Below are 16963 nucleotides of genomic sequence, written 5' to 3' on the forward strand. Positions count from 1 at the left end.
GTGTACTGGGAAGGAAAGACGGCAGCATGAGACCCTTGGAAGGAATGAGACGGTCAAGAAGCTGAAGATTCAGAAATAGCATCTATCCTGACGTTCTCCAGTGTGAGTCATCAGGATCTTCACAGAGGATTTTGCAGGAGGTTAACATGTGGTGCATTGGCAATTTACTCCTTTTAGCAGTGCAAGGATGAATGACAATTGCTTGTAGGGCCGTCTGTCCTATTTCCATATGTTGAGTCATTCAAGAGAATGTCAGCTGCAGTGATTCAATACTCTTGCTTTTGCTTCAAACTTGGCAATTTCCTTGATCTTTAAGTGAGATTTTATACAGAGTCCAGTTTTGTAGAATGCAATTGTTAATTGCAATGCAGGGGTAACCTGCGGGTTAATTAAACTGAATGCCTAAAGCTAAGATTTCCTCTTTAACAGGTGCCATACTATCATCTGAAGTTATGTCCCATACTAAGGTAATAAAATGGAGAAATCGGAATTATGCAGTCCGATATAGACAGACTAGAATTCCATTTAATATCAGCGACTTGCTGCTGAGCCATAGAGATAAGAGAGGAGGCCGCTGGCTCATTTGCTCTAAGTCCTTTATCAGCTGCACCAGTCTCGGCGGATTGCTCTATCAAACACCAGGTTCAAAATGCTAATCTCCTTCCATTAGCCATTTAGTTTGTGGCAACGTCGTCTTCTTAAACAGCCCTTCCAAGATCTCCAAGCCCTCTCTTGTTTTGACTTGTTTATTTTTAATGCCCAATACCATGGGGCCAATTTACATACTGCAGAGTTAGAGTTGCAACCAAAGAAAATAGACTAATGACTGAACCTGTGCTCTGACCGATTTGAGGGTGAAAGCCTCAATTTAAATGACCTAGCAGAAAGGAAAGGAAGTTTTAGTAATAGACAGGCATTTGGGAGTTGTAAAAATTTGTTTCTGTGGTTGGTCTGTAATTCACAAAGAGTGAACCAATTAAGTGAAAAATTGTACAGTCATAGAATGGTTGCAGAGCGGAAGGAAGCCTTTTTAGCCCTTGTGTCCATACTAGCCCTCGATTAGGGCAACTCAGCAAATCCTACATCCACACCTTCTCTCCATGGCCCTGCAATTTCTTTTTCCCCTTCAGATTTTTATCCAATTCTTTTTTGAAATACATTTCATTCAGTTGGCACTGCACTCTCAGGGAGGGCATTCCGATGCACGCCACTCACTGAATGGCAACATTTACCTTTTGACATTTTGGGTTCTTTTTCATTTTCACCTTGCAACGGCTGACTTGTATATTTATAGTTCAGACTCTGACATACTTTCGTCTTCATCTGGTTTTGCTAGCCCAGTCACAAGCCTTGGACGGTCCAGGTCAAGAGGCAGATGGTTCGAAGTGAATTTAAAGTGACCCTTAGCTGGAATCAGTGAAAGCTGGGAGCAGGTCTAACCTTTATAAATCTGGCCCCCTCGCCCCACCACCATCACACAGTCATGTTAAGTGCATTCAACCTTGAAGGCTTCTGCAATCCTTGCTCCTTGCTGCAAACAATGCTTCAGCAACTGAAAACCGCTGTCAAGTTCACCGCCAGTGAATCGATTTCATAAAATCATAGCATCATCCAGTACAGAAGAGGCCCTTTGGCCCATTGAGTCTGCATCCCTCAAAAATACTATCGGTACCAGGCCCATTGTCTCGGCATTTCTTCCCTTTCAGTTCCCGCTGCCCAGTCATGATGGTCACCTTAATGTTACTGAGCTGTCTCGGAGGAAGCGGCGCTCCGGAAGCAAGTGCTTCCCAATAAACCTGTTGGACGATAACTTGGTGTTGTGTGATTTTATGCTTTGTCCATCCCAGTCCACCACTGGCACCTCCAAGTCTTTTCTCTGAACAGATGGATTAATCCTCGCCATTCACCTTGGCAATGCGTTATTCCTTCATCAGTTTCATCCAATGTCAAGTTTACACTCACCAAAGCTAAATGCCCACTGTCTCACACTTCATGGAGAAAGTGAGAATTACAAATGCTGGAGATCAGAGTCGAAAAATGTGGTACTGGAAAAACACAGCAGGTCAGGCAGCGTCCGAGGGGCAGGAGAGTCAATGTTTCAGGCATAAGCCCTTCATCAACAATGTTGGGGGCTGGGAGGTGTGGGGAAGGGGGCTTGGTGGTAAATACAGGTTGGTGGTGATGGTAGTAGGTCGGTGGGGAGGATGGGCAAATAGGTGGGAAGGAAGATGGACAGGTAGGATAGTTCAAGAGGGTAGTGCCGAATTGGAGGCTTGGATCTGGAATGAGGTGGGGGGGGGAGGGGAGATGAGGAAACTAGTGAAGTTGACGTTGATGCCATGTGGTTGGAGGATCCCAAGGCGGAAGATGAGGCGTTCCTCCTCCAGATGTCAGATGGTTGGATTTGGCGGTGGAGGAGCCCCAGGACTTGCATGTCCTTGATGGAGCGGGAGGGGGAGTTGAAGTGGATGGTGAGGTTGATTGGTGTGTGTGTCCTGGAGATGTTCCCTGAAACATTCCGTAAGTTGGTGTCCTGTCTCCCCAATGTAGAGCAGTCTGGGGAAGAGGGAGGCACCTCACCCTGAATGCAACAGTTCTTGAAATGATGCACAGATGGATATTAATCTATTCTCATGATGCATGATACAGCATCATCATTACTACAGTCCACTGTCAATATTCACATATGACATTCAAAGCAGCAAATACTTGACATACACAGCATATAAGTAGCATCTGTAGAGAGAAAGAAATGGAGTTAGCATTTCCAGGCAACAATTCTTTTCAGAATATGTGAAAATGTGCTGCAACCTCAATGTAATTGCACTATTCAATAGTTTGCAAATTGCATTCAGATTAATGTGGAACATTTTTCACCTTGTATAGGATAATGTTTTAAAAAATTTGTTGATAGGCTGCATGAGTTACTCGCTAAATGAGCAAGTATTGCCCATCCCTAAATTGCTCTTTTCACATTTGTTGAAATGATTGTTAATCCATTCTGTGTTGAATGCGGTGTCATTAGTTGGGCCAGCATTTATTACCTATTTCTTTACCCTTGTGATGGTGAGCTGTCTTCTTGAATTGCTGTAGACAGACCCACAATGTCCAGGATTTTGACCCAGTGCCAGTGAAGGAATGGTGTTACATTTCCAAGTCAGGATGGTGAGTGGTGTGGATGGGAACTTGCAGGTGGTGATGTTCTCATGTATCTGCTGCCCTTGAACCTTTAGATGGAAGTGGTCATGGGTTTGAAAGGTGCTGCCTGGGGATAGTTGGTGAATTCCTGCAGCACATCTTGTCGATTGTGCAGACTGTTGCTACTGAGCTTCAGTGGTGAAGGGACTAAAGGTGAATGTGGTGTTAAACAGGTGAGCTACATTGTCCTGGATGGTGTCAAGCCTCTTGAATGTTGATGGAGTTGCACTAATCAAGGCAAGTGGGGAGTATTCCATCATTCCCTGACTTGTGCCTTGCTGATGGTGGACAGGCTTTGAGAAATCAGGAGGTGGGTTATTCGTTGCAAATTTCCTAACTGCTGACCTGCTCTTGTAGTTACTGTGTTTATAATATTTTGAGTCCAGTTCTGTTAAATTGTAACCCCCAGGATAGTGATACTGAGGAATTCAGTATTAATGATGCCTTTGAGTATCAAGGGGTGGTTAGATTGTCTCTTTTTGGAGATGGTTGTTGCCTGACATTTGTGAGACGCAAATGTTACTTGTCACTTTTCAACCCAAGCCTGGATATTAACCAAATCCTGCTGCATCTTCTGTAGAATTATCTTGAAGCTGAGATGACTGACCTCAAACAACCATGACCATCTTCCTATGTGCCAGGTATGAAACTAACCAGCTGAGTGTTTGCCCCCTGATTCCCATTTATTCCCATTTTCTCCTTGATGCCACACTTGGTGGAATGCAGCCCTGAGATGTCAAGGGCTGTCACTCTCACCTTCCCTCTGAAATTCAGCTCTTCTGTCCAGGTTTGAACCAAGGCTGTAATGAGGTCAGGAGCTGAGTGGTTCTGGAGGAACCCAAACTGGGCATCACTGAGTAGGTGCTGCTTGATAGCACTGTTGATGACAGGTCTCATCATTTTTACATGGTCAACAATAAGCTAAAATTTTAACTGCAGATTTTTGTTGAATTTAAATTTTCCCATGTGCAATTCAAACACATGACCTCAGAAGATTAGTTTGGGGTTCTTGATTGCTAGTCTGCTGACATTACCACTACACCATCACCTCCCCCTGAAACAGAATGTGTTTTACAATGGCTGGATAGCTCAAATTATTGCAAAGGCAGTGATGGTGAAAATTACTTCATGATTAAAAAAATAAATGTTTTCAGTAAGGTTGCATTTGCTGTCAGTGATTTTTTTTTCTCATTTCACATCCTGTACAAAGGTATTGCAAGTAAGTTTGACCTTGTGCAATAGTGTGGAATAGGCGTTAGTAAACCAGGAGCTAGTATTTAACTCCATTCCAATTTCTCTTGTGTTGAAGCCCCTATTTGATGCCATTGCATAAACCCAGATTTACGTCGCGTTGAGTTTAGGGTGAGGTGACCTCTGGGGCACACAAGTATTCTGCTTCTTGGGCGAACCTTAGATAGTTGTCAACTTACTAGAGAGATGTAGCTGTTGGTTGTGATGTTGTACATGCCCTGTTTGCTGAGGAGCCACAGCATATTGATCACAGAGGGGAATCCTGGTCATTTTACATGTTGGTCACAGAGGGGAATCCTGGTCATTTTACATGTTGGTCACAGAGGGGAATCCTGGTCGTTTTACATGTTGGTCACAGAGGGGAATCCTGGCCATTTTACATGTTGAAAGCTCTCTTCCTGAGAGTCAGAAATAAGACTGACAAGGCAACATGTGAGCAGGTATCTATTGGTTGTTTCATTCAATCACATAATTCTCATTGATAATATAGAAAGTGAGAACTGCTGAAAAGAGATACAGACTCAAAAAGGGTGGCGCTGAAAGGAAAGCAGGTCAGCCAGCACCCGAGGAACAAGAGAGTCGACGTTTCGGGCATAAGCTCTTCATCAGGAATGGGAGCCGGGGGTGGGGGTGGGGAGCAACCAAGGAGGGCTGAGAGGTAAATGGCTGGGAGGTGGGGCTGGGGGGAAGCTAGCTGGGAAGACGATAGGTAGTTGGAGGTGGGGGTGATGATGATAGGTCGGAAAGGAGGGTAGAGCGGACAGGTCAGAAGGAAGATGCACTGGTAGGACAGGTCATGAGGGCGGTGCTGGGTTAGAGGGTTCGATGTGGGATAAGGTTGGGGGAGGGGAAATCAGGAAACTAATGAAATCGGCATTGATCCCATGTGGTTGGAGGGTCCCAATGCAGAAGATGAGGTCCAATCGTCAGTGGCTAGAAGTTGACAGTGGAGGAGGCCCAGGACTTGCATATCCTTGGCGTAGCGGGAGGGGGAGTTGAAGTGTTCAGCCACAGGGTGGTGGGGCTATTCAGTGCATGTGTTCCAGACATGCTCTATGAAACATTCGGCAAGTTGGCATCTTGTCTCCCCAGTGTAGAGGAGACCACATCCAGAGCAACGGACACAAGAGATGACATTTGTGGAAGTACAGGTAACTCTCTGGAGGATGTGGAAGGATCCTGTTGGGCCTTGGATGGAGGTGATTGGCGAGGTGTGGGTGTGGGTTTTACACTTGCAGTAGCAATGGAAAGTGCCGGGTGGGTTTGTTGGGCAATGTGGACCTAACAAGGGAGTTGCAGAGAGAATAGTCTCTGCGGAAGGCAGATAGGGATGGAGGGGGAAATATGTTTCAGTTTGTGAGTGGCGGAAATAGTGGAGTATGATGCGTTGTATCCGAAAGTTGGTCGGGTGAAAGGTGAGGACCGGGGGTTTCTGTCCTTGTTGCGATTGGAGAGGTGGGGTTCCAGGTCGGAGGTGCAGGAAGTGGAGAAGATGCGCTGGAGAGCATTGTTGACCATGTGGGATAGGAAATTCTGGTCCTTGAACAAAGAGGCCATCTGGGATGTTCTATGATGGAATTGTTCCTCCTGGGAGCAGATGCAGCAGAGGAACGGCGGCGAAAAATGTGACCTGCTGTACTTTTCCAGGACCACATGCTTTAACTTTGATCTCCAGCATCTGCAGTCCTCATTTTCTCCTTCTGAAAGGAGATACATCCTGTCAAAGCCCTTGTCTTGTACTCACCAGGACGCCTGCAATAATACCAATGTAACAGTGAATAATATTGTCTCCTTCACATTGGTGTTTCCTGCGAGTGTCCTGATGTGTACAATATGAAACGGTTCAACAAATTGTGCACTTTTTTCAGCAATATCACAAAATTGCCAATGCAACTGACCAAAGTATGGGTAAGATTGAATCTGTTGCAAACGTGTCTCTGAATGTCATAAACGTGGTTTTCAATTCTGATTCAATAGTTTAAGTTTGTAAATATTCAGGGCAGTGTGTAGGTACCTGTCATTTTAACTAATTTGAATGAATGATTTTTTCGTTTCAATATTGTACACATCAATCAGCTTGGTTTCCAGAGGGTGCGCTCCTCCATCAAGTTATTGGGATGATTGTAAATACTTATTTAAGTCACGAGTACATTGCCTGTGGTATTATCCCGAGGGAAGGAAAGGACTTGGAAATCATCAGTTTATAGCTTCTTTTCAGGAGGTTTAATGAGTGCATGGAAAGGTGGGAAGATCTCCAGATTTGATATATCCCATCAAAAAAAAATCCGGATAGATATACGATACACACCCAGAGTATATGGTAGGGACTTTATTAATCTGAGTTTGTGGATTTGATCATTCTCTTTGGTTTAGCAGCTGCATGAATGTGCGCTAATACACTTGGATCTTTACTGTTATATGGCGATTTATTGAAAATGTGTTTTTCTTTATTCTAGGTTATATTCGAAGCCGTGACATCAGGCCAGTCTGGGTACATCGCCATAGACGAAGTGAAAATCCAGGGACACCCATGCAGTAAGTAACAAGCAGGAACAATTCCATCCAATTTCAAAGCAGACAAATAGAAGGTCTGCCTGTGGGGAAATCAGGTTTTGGTCACCCTGTAGTTATTATTTTTAAAAATGCGTGGGATACAGCTTCTATGCCCTTTGGTCCGAAAGAGGACACAACGTTTTAACTGGCTCTAATGAATCTGTTCAAATATACACATTCCAAAAGCTCACACCATTACACAGCTTGGAGCAGGCACACTGATTTCTACTGCCATGTCTGTCTACTCTGCTCAGGAATTCATTTCCTCTCCCTCCTGCCTCTTCTGATACTGCAGTTTACTGATTGCTGTGCTTTTCCACGCTCTGCTCTGACTCTCGTGTGGTGTATAGCAGTTTGGAGCGATGTTGCTGCTGTTTGTTAGTGCTCCTGAGAAGATGTCTCGGACTTTCTGACACAGCTTGGTTTCATTCAGCCTCTGGTCACTGCCCACCCAATCGTTCCACTGTACAAGTCAGAAAGCACTTGACTCAAGTGTTTGTTTAAAATAAATGCATCAATCTTACCATCAGTCCTGCCCATTTCCCTCTGAAAACACACAGTGCACAACACAACAGGTAGCAATGTTAGACTGAGCTTATTGCTGATCTGATAGTTTTTAGTTCACAACTGAGCTCAGCAGTTAGTGTCTTCAGTTATATAGTAAGAAAGTGGCTGAGAAATTGTCTTTATATTAGTTTGTAGAACATTAAGTCTAGGTCACGTACAGAAAATCTGATTGCATGGTAAGACATTCCTTCGGGAGATGGTCACAACGTGACCAAATTGTTTCACCAACTCCTCAGAACAAACATTATGTTACAGATCTAGATACATGAGACATAAATCTTACTGCGTTCACTGTCCCTGTGAACCTATGGCCGAGGGAATTGAAGGAAGTTCCCCAAAAGTCTTTTAGTTTCTGGTTGAATTAAGGAACATCTCCGAGACACCCGCACCAATCAACCACACTGCCCCGTGGCCCAACATTTCAACTCCCCCTCCCACTCTGGAGGTCCTGGGCCTCACCGCCGCTCCCTCACCACCAGACGCCTGGAGGAAGAACGCCTCATCTTCCGCCTCGGAACACTTCAACCCCAGGGCACCAATGTGGACTTCAACAGTTTCATCCTTTCCCCTTCCCCCACCTCATCCTAGTTTCAAACTTCCAGCTCAGCCCTGTCCCCATGACTTGTCCAAACTTGTCTGACCTGCCTAGCTCCTTTTCCACCTATCCACTCCACCCTCTCCTCCCTGACCTATCACCTTCATCTCTTCCCCCACTCACTTATTGTACTCTATGCTAATCTCTCCCCACCCCCACCCTCCCCAAGCTTATCTCTCCACGCTTCAGTCTCTCTGCCTTTATTCCTGATGAAGGGCTTTTGCCTGAAATGTCGATTTCGCTGCTCGTTGGATGCTGCCTGAACTGCTGTGCTCTTCCAGCACCACTGATCCAGAATCTGGTTTCCAGCATCTGCAGTCCTTGTTTTTACCTTTCAGGTCACAGTTCATTCCTTTCTTATTGAGGGCAACCTAGAAACAGATTCCCAGATTTAACTACCTCTGAGAAAATGTGATTTGCCTCCTTTTAATTCTGTCTTTGGGGCATGTAGGAGCATAGGAGGTGGAGACTCCACAAATGTCCCCCATCCTTCACCCTGGGGAGCCCAGCCCATCAATGCAAGGCTGAAGCTTTTGTGATGATCTTCAGCCAGAACTGTCGAGTGAATGATCGATTTTAGAAGCTATATCTCTTTTCTTGTGAGACTCGGCATCACAGCTACCAGTCTTCAGCCAATTTGCTCCACACGACGGTAAGAAATAGCGGAAGGCATTGGATTCTGCATCGGCAATGGGCCCTGACACAGTTTCCGCAGTAGTACTGAAGGCTCATGCTCCAAAACCTGCTGTCACCTCTAGCCAAGCTTTTCAAGTACAGCTACAGTCCTGGCATCGATCCACCAGGCAGTAAGGAAAATTGTTTTGTTATGTTTTGGCCATAAATTCAACCCAGCCAATTAATGATCCAGTAGTCCACACCTGATCATTAGCAAAGTAATGGAAGGTAACATTGGGAGCACTATCACCTGGCACTTACTCAACAATAACCTTCTCACCGACGCTCAGCTCGAATTCTCCAAAGGGGCACTCAGCTCCTGACCTCATTATAGCCTTGGTCAAAATGTGGACGAAAGTGAAATTCCAGAGTGACTTCCCTTGACATTGAGGTCACTTTGGACTGAGTGTGACATTAAGGAGGTCTAGGAAATTAGAGTCAATGGGAATTATGGGAAAAGCTTATAGTTTTTATTATTCATTCATGGGATGTAGGTGTCACTGGCTGGGCCAGCATTTATTGCTTGTCACCAGAGGCTCTTCAGCAATATTCCATCTAATTTTCTTGTCAGTGTGCCGAACTCCAAGGTCTGTGTGCGACATCAGCTTCCAGATTCAGAGGACAATGCCTTGGCATGCTGAATGGAGGAACAGAGTGGTCATGCAGCTTCGAGGGAACTCTGCTCTTGAGCAGGTGGTGGTGAGCTGCCTTCTTGGATCACTGGAGCCTTCTTTGCAACCGTGGCCTGGAGGGTTTGAGGCCCTGACCCTCACCACATCCTGTGGGGTTCAGCACAATCAGTTCAGTTAGGTTTGCTCCCTGTAGGCCAGTCAATAAGTAGGCAGCATGCTAATTGTATGTGGCAACTACTTTAATAGATCTGAGTTTACTGAGAAGTGATTCACTTGGTGGGCACCTAACCTAACCTTAGTAGTAAAGCAGCTGATAGTATACCAATCCACAGCCTGCACATCCCCTGGTCAGGATTCCAAACAAACAGGGAGTATTGCATCATACTTTAATGAGTAAAATGGACACTCAATGCTTTTGTAACCTGAGATGTACTGATGTCCTCCTGTTCCTATATCAAGAATTGAAATTTAACCTGGATATATGTTTCAGTATATTTTTGGCTTCAGCAGAATATAGGTTGACCTTAAACCCACAAAAGTAAAGCCCTTCTATTTAACCACCTCATCATATATATGAGATGGATTTCTCAGCTGAGAGATTAATTTTCTTCCTACAATATTCTGACTGACGCTTTGATGACTGAAAGACTATGACATGCATTCACATTTTCCTATTTGTGAAACACGTTTATCTATGCTTCCTTCTTACTGAACAATAATAGAAATCTCACAGGATGTAGATGCCACTGTGATATCCCCATCTGCAAGACAGTTAATTCTGGGAAACTGTTCCAATCTGTGGGTGATTCATTCACTTCTGAGACCAACACTGAAAGCGAAGGTGCTTTCGACTGAATAGAAAGCCTGTCTCCTGCATATTTTTCATTAATTTAAATGCTTGCCTTCTTCCAGGCAATGCTACTTTGGCATTGGATCTAGGGGGCATTTGTCAGCTGGAGATTCACATCGACAAGTTCAGAGACGAATGCAAGAGGAAGCAGCTCTCATAACAAGAATAAATGATGGTGAAAAATCAAGATTATAAAGGAACTTCTGAACATTGCTGGAGTCAAATAATACATTCATCAGAGTAGAGAAAAGAGCCCCAATCTGACTGATACATGCCTCATTATCATATCACAACTAATGGTCTTTTCACACTATTAATAATAGACTCAACCATGATCCAAACCACAAATAACCTTGCCAAGAATATATAACATCATTTGCAACATACATTTATCAGCATGGAACAGAGGTCCATACTACAGCTATAAATTCCCATTGCACTCAATGTACAGGCTCTTAACACCCAAGCTCAACACCATCTAGTCTCTGATGGTCTCTTTATTCCATCGTTTCTTTATCAGCCTTGACAGTGTTCCAATCCATCTTGGCTCTAGGTTTCTTAATTTGAATAAATATTCAACACTTCCAGTTTGAGAACAAAAATCATAGAATCATACAATAACACAGCTCAGAAGGAGGCCATTCATCCCATTGTGTCTGTACCAGCTCTTGATCCAATTATTCCTATTTCACTGAGCTTTCACTAAAACTTTCCATTTTATTATTCCTTTCAGCTGTCACCCAGTTCCTTTTCGAAAGTTATTGTTGAATGTGTTTTCATTAACCTCTCAGACAGGGCATTTCTGCTCATATCTCACTGTACAGCAGACATTCTCCTCAGCTCGACTCTGAGTCTTTTACCAATTACCTCAAATCTGAGTCCACTTTTCCGACTAAAACAGTTACCCCTTATTTCATCTGTAAGACCTATTTATTGCCCCGTTGAACCTATTCAAGCATTTGAACACCTCTTCAATTTTCTCTTAACCTTTACTGCTCTGAGGAGAATAATCACAGGTTCTCCAGCTAGCCCCATAGCTGAGGTCCTGCATCCCTAGTTATTAAATCTCCTCTGCACCCTCTCTCAAGATCCTTCCCTCCTTCCACCCACTTCACCAGTTCCCTGCTAGTTTCTAACTCACTTTTTGCAATTGTAAAATTGTTACATGTTCGTATTTTTCTGACAAACACAAATCACCTTGTGCTTCTGAATTATATTCCATTTGCTGTGTGTCTGACCAGTTCACCAGTGCGCCCGTTTCCCCTGGACTCTGCTGCTATTGTCCCAACCGGATCAGGAGCAGTGATTACGTTTCCTCTCCAAGCTTTGCCTGGTTGATTGCAGCCGATGCTGAAGCTGTCTTTTTGCATGAAGTTATTCACTTCTGCAATGAAAATGGAGTTAATAAATTTTTATTGTACCAGTAAAAAGCCAATCGTGAGGTTTCCTTTAGATATAAAGAGCAAGTTTGTTCTGCATATGGACTTTGGGCAATTGTCATTGTTGGGGTCACTCGCTAACAAATACGATTGTCCACCTAGGAAATTCTGTGTCCCTGGTCATGGACTCCGTGGGTCATTGTGTGCCCAATGAGCCCAGTCCCAGAGCCATATTCTCCAACCACACATTTGGCAGGTCTTCCCGGGTAGTGGAATTGGATCTTGGCTTTGAGATAGTTGGCATTTCTTTCTCCTGTTCCTTTCCATATTCCCTCTTACCGATGGGTGTACTTCAAGAATTGTGTTCATTTACACAGGAGCTTCCTTCAAGTTGGTTTCTTCTGAATGAGAATCTCCCATGCATTGATGTCTGTTGCATTTCTAGAGAGAGTCTTGAAGTGCTTCCTTTGTCCCTCTCTTGTTCAAGTGCCTTCGTTGAGCTGAAGCGGAGAATCCATCTCAAACAATGTTGACAGGACCTTTCCAGGGCCTTGGCACCATATCTATACATTGTCCAGGTTTTGGGACCAAATAGAAGAGTTGGAAGGGTGGATACTTTTAAACAAGAGTCTTGATACCAATGCAGATGTCGAGATCGTTAAGCACTCTTATCATTAGGCATCCATAGGCAGCGCTTGCAGATTGGATGAGATTTGAATCTTCACATCAATGTCAGCCTTAGATGAGAGGTAGCTTCCCAGGTAACTGAAATGCTCCACATTTGGGAGGATTTTTCCATCGAACGTAATGGAGGGACAGACCGGAGCTTGACCTGAGACAGGTTGGGAAAGGATTTGCGTCATCTTGAGGTTGAGGCTGAGAACAATTCTTCAGTATGCTTCCATGAAGGCAATAAGCAAGGCTTGAAGATTCTCTTCCAAGAGTGCAGAGATAATGTTGCCGTTCACATGCTGAAGTTCCATCAGTGAGGTTGGTGTCATTTTCCTCTTTAATTTCAATCAGTTGAGTTTGAAAGGTTTTCTGTCCATTCTATTGGGAAGCTTGTTCTTGACAAGGTAAAGAATGGTGGTGACGAAGGTTGAGAGAAGAGTGGGGCCAATGACACATCCCTGCTTGATTCCTGTCTTCACCTCAAAGGACTCTGTCATGTTATCATCAATGAGGATGATAGCAGCTGTTTTGTATATTCTGTCTGCTGAGTTCATTATGTTCATGCTTGATAATTGGAGGTGGTATTTCATCTTCCACATGTGAAGATTCTTCTCATAATACAAGTCAAGTGGGAAGTGAAGACTTTTACATTCCTCCTGGGGAAATTGACTAATTTTTACTGTCTTAAGGATGAGTGTGAATTTCAACTCAGACTATCTCTTACAGTCAGAGAGTCATAGAGATGTACAGCACGGAAATAGACCCTTTGGTCCAACTCGTCCATGCTGGCCAGATATCCTGAATTAATCTAGTCCCATGTGTCAGCAATTAGCCCATATCCATCTGAGCCCTTTATTCATATATGCATTAAGATACATTTTAAATGCTATAATTGTATCAGCCTCCACCACTTCCTCTGGCAGCTCATTCCAAACAGGTCTTAGGTCCTTTTTGCATCTTTTTTGTCTCACCTTATACCTGTGCCCTCAAGTTTTGGACTCCACTACCTTGTGTAAAAGACCTTGGCTATTCACCCTATCTATACCCCTCATGATTTTCGAAACTTCTATAAGGTCACTTCTCAACTCCAGGGAAAACAGTCCCAAAAATCTGATTGAAGATTTGTAGCTCGGGTATCCGTTGTTGTGGTTCTGCTCGCCGAGCTGGAAGTTTTTTTTTTGGCGAGCAGAACCACAACAAAACAGTCCCAACCTATTCAGCTCAAACCCTCCAACCTGGCAACATCCTTGTAAATCCTTTCTGAACTCTTTCAAGTTTCACAAGCCTCTACTTTTTGTCATTTACATAAATGATTTGGATGCGAGCATAAAAGGTACAGTTAGTAGGTTAGCAGATAACACCAAAATTGGAGGTGTAGTGGACAGTGAAGAGGTTTAATTCAGACTACAACAGGATCTGGACCAGATGGGCAAATGGGCTGAGAAGTGGCAGATGGAGTTTAATTCAGATAAATGCAAGGTGCTGCATTTTGGGAAAGCAAATCTTAGCAGGACTTATACACTTAATGGCAAGGTCCTACGGAGTCATAGAGTCATAGAGATGTACAACATGGAAACTGACCCTTCAGTCCAACCCGTCCATGCCGACCAGATATCCCAACCCAATCTAGTCCCACCTGCCAGCACCTGGCCCATCTCCCTCCAAACCCTTCCTATTCAAATACCCATCCAAATGCCTCTTAAATGTTGCAATTGTACCAGCCTCCACCACATCCTCTGACAGCTCATTCCATACATGTACCACCCTCTGCATGAAAAAGTTGCCCTCAGGTCTCTTTTATATCTTTCCCCTCTCACCCTAAACCTATGCCCTCTATTTCTAGACTCCTGACCCCAGGGAAAAGACTTTTTCTATTTATCCTGTCCATGCACCTCATAATTTTGTAAACCTCTATTGTTGCTGAACAAAGAGACCTTGGAGTGCAAGTTCATAGCTCCTTGAAAGTGGAGTCGCAGGTAGATAGGATAGTGAAGAAGGCTTTTGGTATGCTTTCCTTTATTGGTCAGAGTATTGAGTACAGGAGTTGGGAGGTCATGTTGCAGCTGTACATGACATTGATTAGGCCACTGTTGGAATATTGCATGCAATTCTTAGCTCCTTCCTATCGGAAAGATGTTGTGAAACTTGAAAGGGTTCAGAAAAGATTTACAAGGATATTGCTAGGGTTGGAGGACCTGAGCTACAGGGAGAGGCTGAACAGGCTGGGGCTGTTTTCCCTGGAGCGTCGGAGGCTGAGGGGTGACCCTATAGAGGTTTACACAATTATGAGTGACATGGATAGGATAAATAGACAAAGTCTTTTCCTTGGAGTCGAGGAGTCCAGAACTAGAGGGCATAGGTTTATGGTGAGTGGAGAAAGATATAAAAGAGACCTAAGGGGAAACTTTTTCATGCAGAGGGTGGTACGTGTATGGAATGAGCTGTCAGAGGATGTGGTGGAGGCTGGTACAATTGCAACATTTAAGAGGCATTTGGATGGGTATCTGAATAGGAAGGGTTTGGAGGGATATGGGCTGGGTGCTGGCAGGTGGGACTAGATTGGGTTGGGATGTCTTGTCGGCATGGATGGGTTGGATCGAAGGGTCTGTTTCCATGCTGTACATCTCTATGATTCTATCTTTCCAATAGGAAGGAAATCAGAATTGCAAACAATATTCCAAAAGTGGCCTAACCAATGTCCTGTCCAGCCACAACATGACCTGCCAACTTCTATACTCAATGCCCTGACCAATAAAGGCAAACATACTAAATGCCTTCTTCACTATCCTATCTACATGCAACTCTACTTTCAAGGAACTGTGAGCCTGCACTCCAAAGTCCCTTTGTTCAGTAACACCCCCCGGACCTTACCATTAAGTGTCTAAGTTCTGCTCTGATTTGCTTTTCCAAAACGCAGCATCTCACATTCATCTAAATTAAATGCCATCTGCCACTCTTTTGCCCACTGATCCATCTGATCAAGGTCCCATTATTCTCTGAAGTAACCTTCTTTGCTGTCCACTACTCCACCAATTTTGGTATCATCTGCAAACTTAGTAACCAAATCTCCTGTGCTAACATCTAAAGCATTTATATAATGGACAAAAAGTAGTGGACCCAGCACCAATTCTTGTGACACACCACTGATCACAGGCCTCCAGTCTGAAAAGCAACCCTCTGTCATGGTTTCATAAAATTTAGCAACTGCATGGGTCAGGTGATGCCTTTGCCCACTTGAAGTCAGTGCTTTTGATGCCTTTTTAAACTATTTCAGTCCATTTAAGCCCCAGGCATTAAAGTGGATGATTGAATTCAAAGTCAATAGTCAGTGTTTCATATCATCATGAAACCATTCTCCTCATAATTTACCGCACTTTCAACTTTTATGTCACCTCTAAACTTTGAATTTATGAGGTGATATCCCTGGGTTCAAGCACTTTAAAAATATCAAACAAGCAGATGTCCCAACCTTGACATTGGGTAGTGGGAAAGTGGGGGGTGCACATCACAGCACATTTCCCTTCTGTTTGAAAAATAATCAATGATTTACAATAGCTCTGTTCTTTAACTAATTTCATATCCATGCAGTCACTGCTCCCTTAATTTGCATGAGATTTAATTTCACTGAGTGATTTGTTAAACAATACTTTATCCAATAACATTTCATAGTTCACATGTGAGTCATCAGTGATACTGCATTCGCCAGGTCGCTTACTTCACCCAAGTCGTTTAAAGGTAATATTTACACTTTACGGAAGGGCTGCCTTTCAGAGGAGTTGAATTTGGCAAATGCTTATAAGTTCTTTACCTAGCACTGACTCCCAATGATAGCCATGGACAAAGTTAAGAATCACACAACATGAGGTTATAGTCCAACAAGTTTATTTGGAAGTACAAGCTTTCAGAGTGCTGCTCCTTCATCAGGTCACTAATGGGGGAGGATCATAGGAAACAGAATTTATAGGAAAAGATCAGTGTCTTACAACTGATGCAATATATTAAACAAACCTAGATTGCCGTTCGGTCTTCAATTACTTAGAATGGGGATGAGGGTTTCGATTCATTAATACGCAAATCCCAGAACTTCTTTCAAGTCCCATTCCTGAGATAACTTAAAGTTTTATAGAAAAAACGGTGACAACTCAGCTCAGACAAAGTATTAAAGGTGTGAGGTATGAGTCTGTCTATATTCCAACCTCGAGTCAGACTGGTTCTATTTCCAAAGTAGGAATTTATAAATTGTCACATGGACTGACAGCCTACAGCTTGTGTGCTTTTTGAATAATCTGCAAATACAACTCTGCAAATGCAAAACCACCCCACAGACTTATACATACATACATATGTGCGTGTGTGTGAGTGCATGTGTACATATGTGTGAATATGTGGGAGCAAGAGAGGGAGAGAGTGTGTGAGTGTGTGCGCGCACGTGTGTGTGTGTGTATGTGTATAGAGAGATTGTGTATAAGAGTATGTGTGCTTGATCTAGATTTGTTCAACACACCGCATCAGTTTATGATCCTGTGATCTTTGACTATAAATTCTGTGTCCTGTAATCCTGCCCTACTAGTTACCTGATGAAGGAGCAACA

The 16963-nt window shown here is 43.6% G+C and overlaps 1 protein-coding gene across 5 annotated transcripts in view; it reads left to right on the plus strand.

The window, feature by feature from the left end:
* The window catches only part of LOC132815087 (receptor-type tyrosine-protein phosphatase mu-like), an 888844-nt gene that overhangs the window by 296380 nt on the left and 575501 nt on the right, over positions 1 to 16963 (plus strand). For all 5 annotated transcript variants that reach the window (XM_060823829.1, XM_060823832.1, XM_060823830.1 and 2 more), the window contains exon 4: positions 6906 to 6984. In XM_060823829.1, the coding sequence (XP_060679812.1) occupies positions 6906 to 6984 (79 nt within the window). The remainder of the gene's footprint in view (positions 1 to 6905; positions 6985 to 16963) is intronic.

Source organism: Hemiscyllium ocellatum, chromosome 4 (genome assembly GCF_020745735.1).
Source record: "Hemiscyllium ocellatum isolate sHemOce1 chromosome 4, sHemOce1.pat.X.cur, whole genome shotgun sequence".
Taxonomy (NCBI): domain Eukaryota; kingdom Metazoa; phylum Chordata; class Chondrichthyes; order Orectolobiformes; family Hemiscylliidae; genus Hemiscyllium; species Hemiscyllium ocellatum.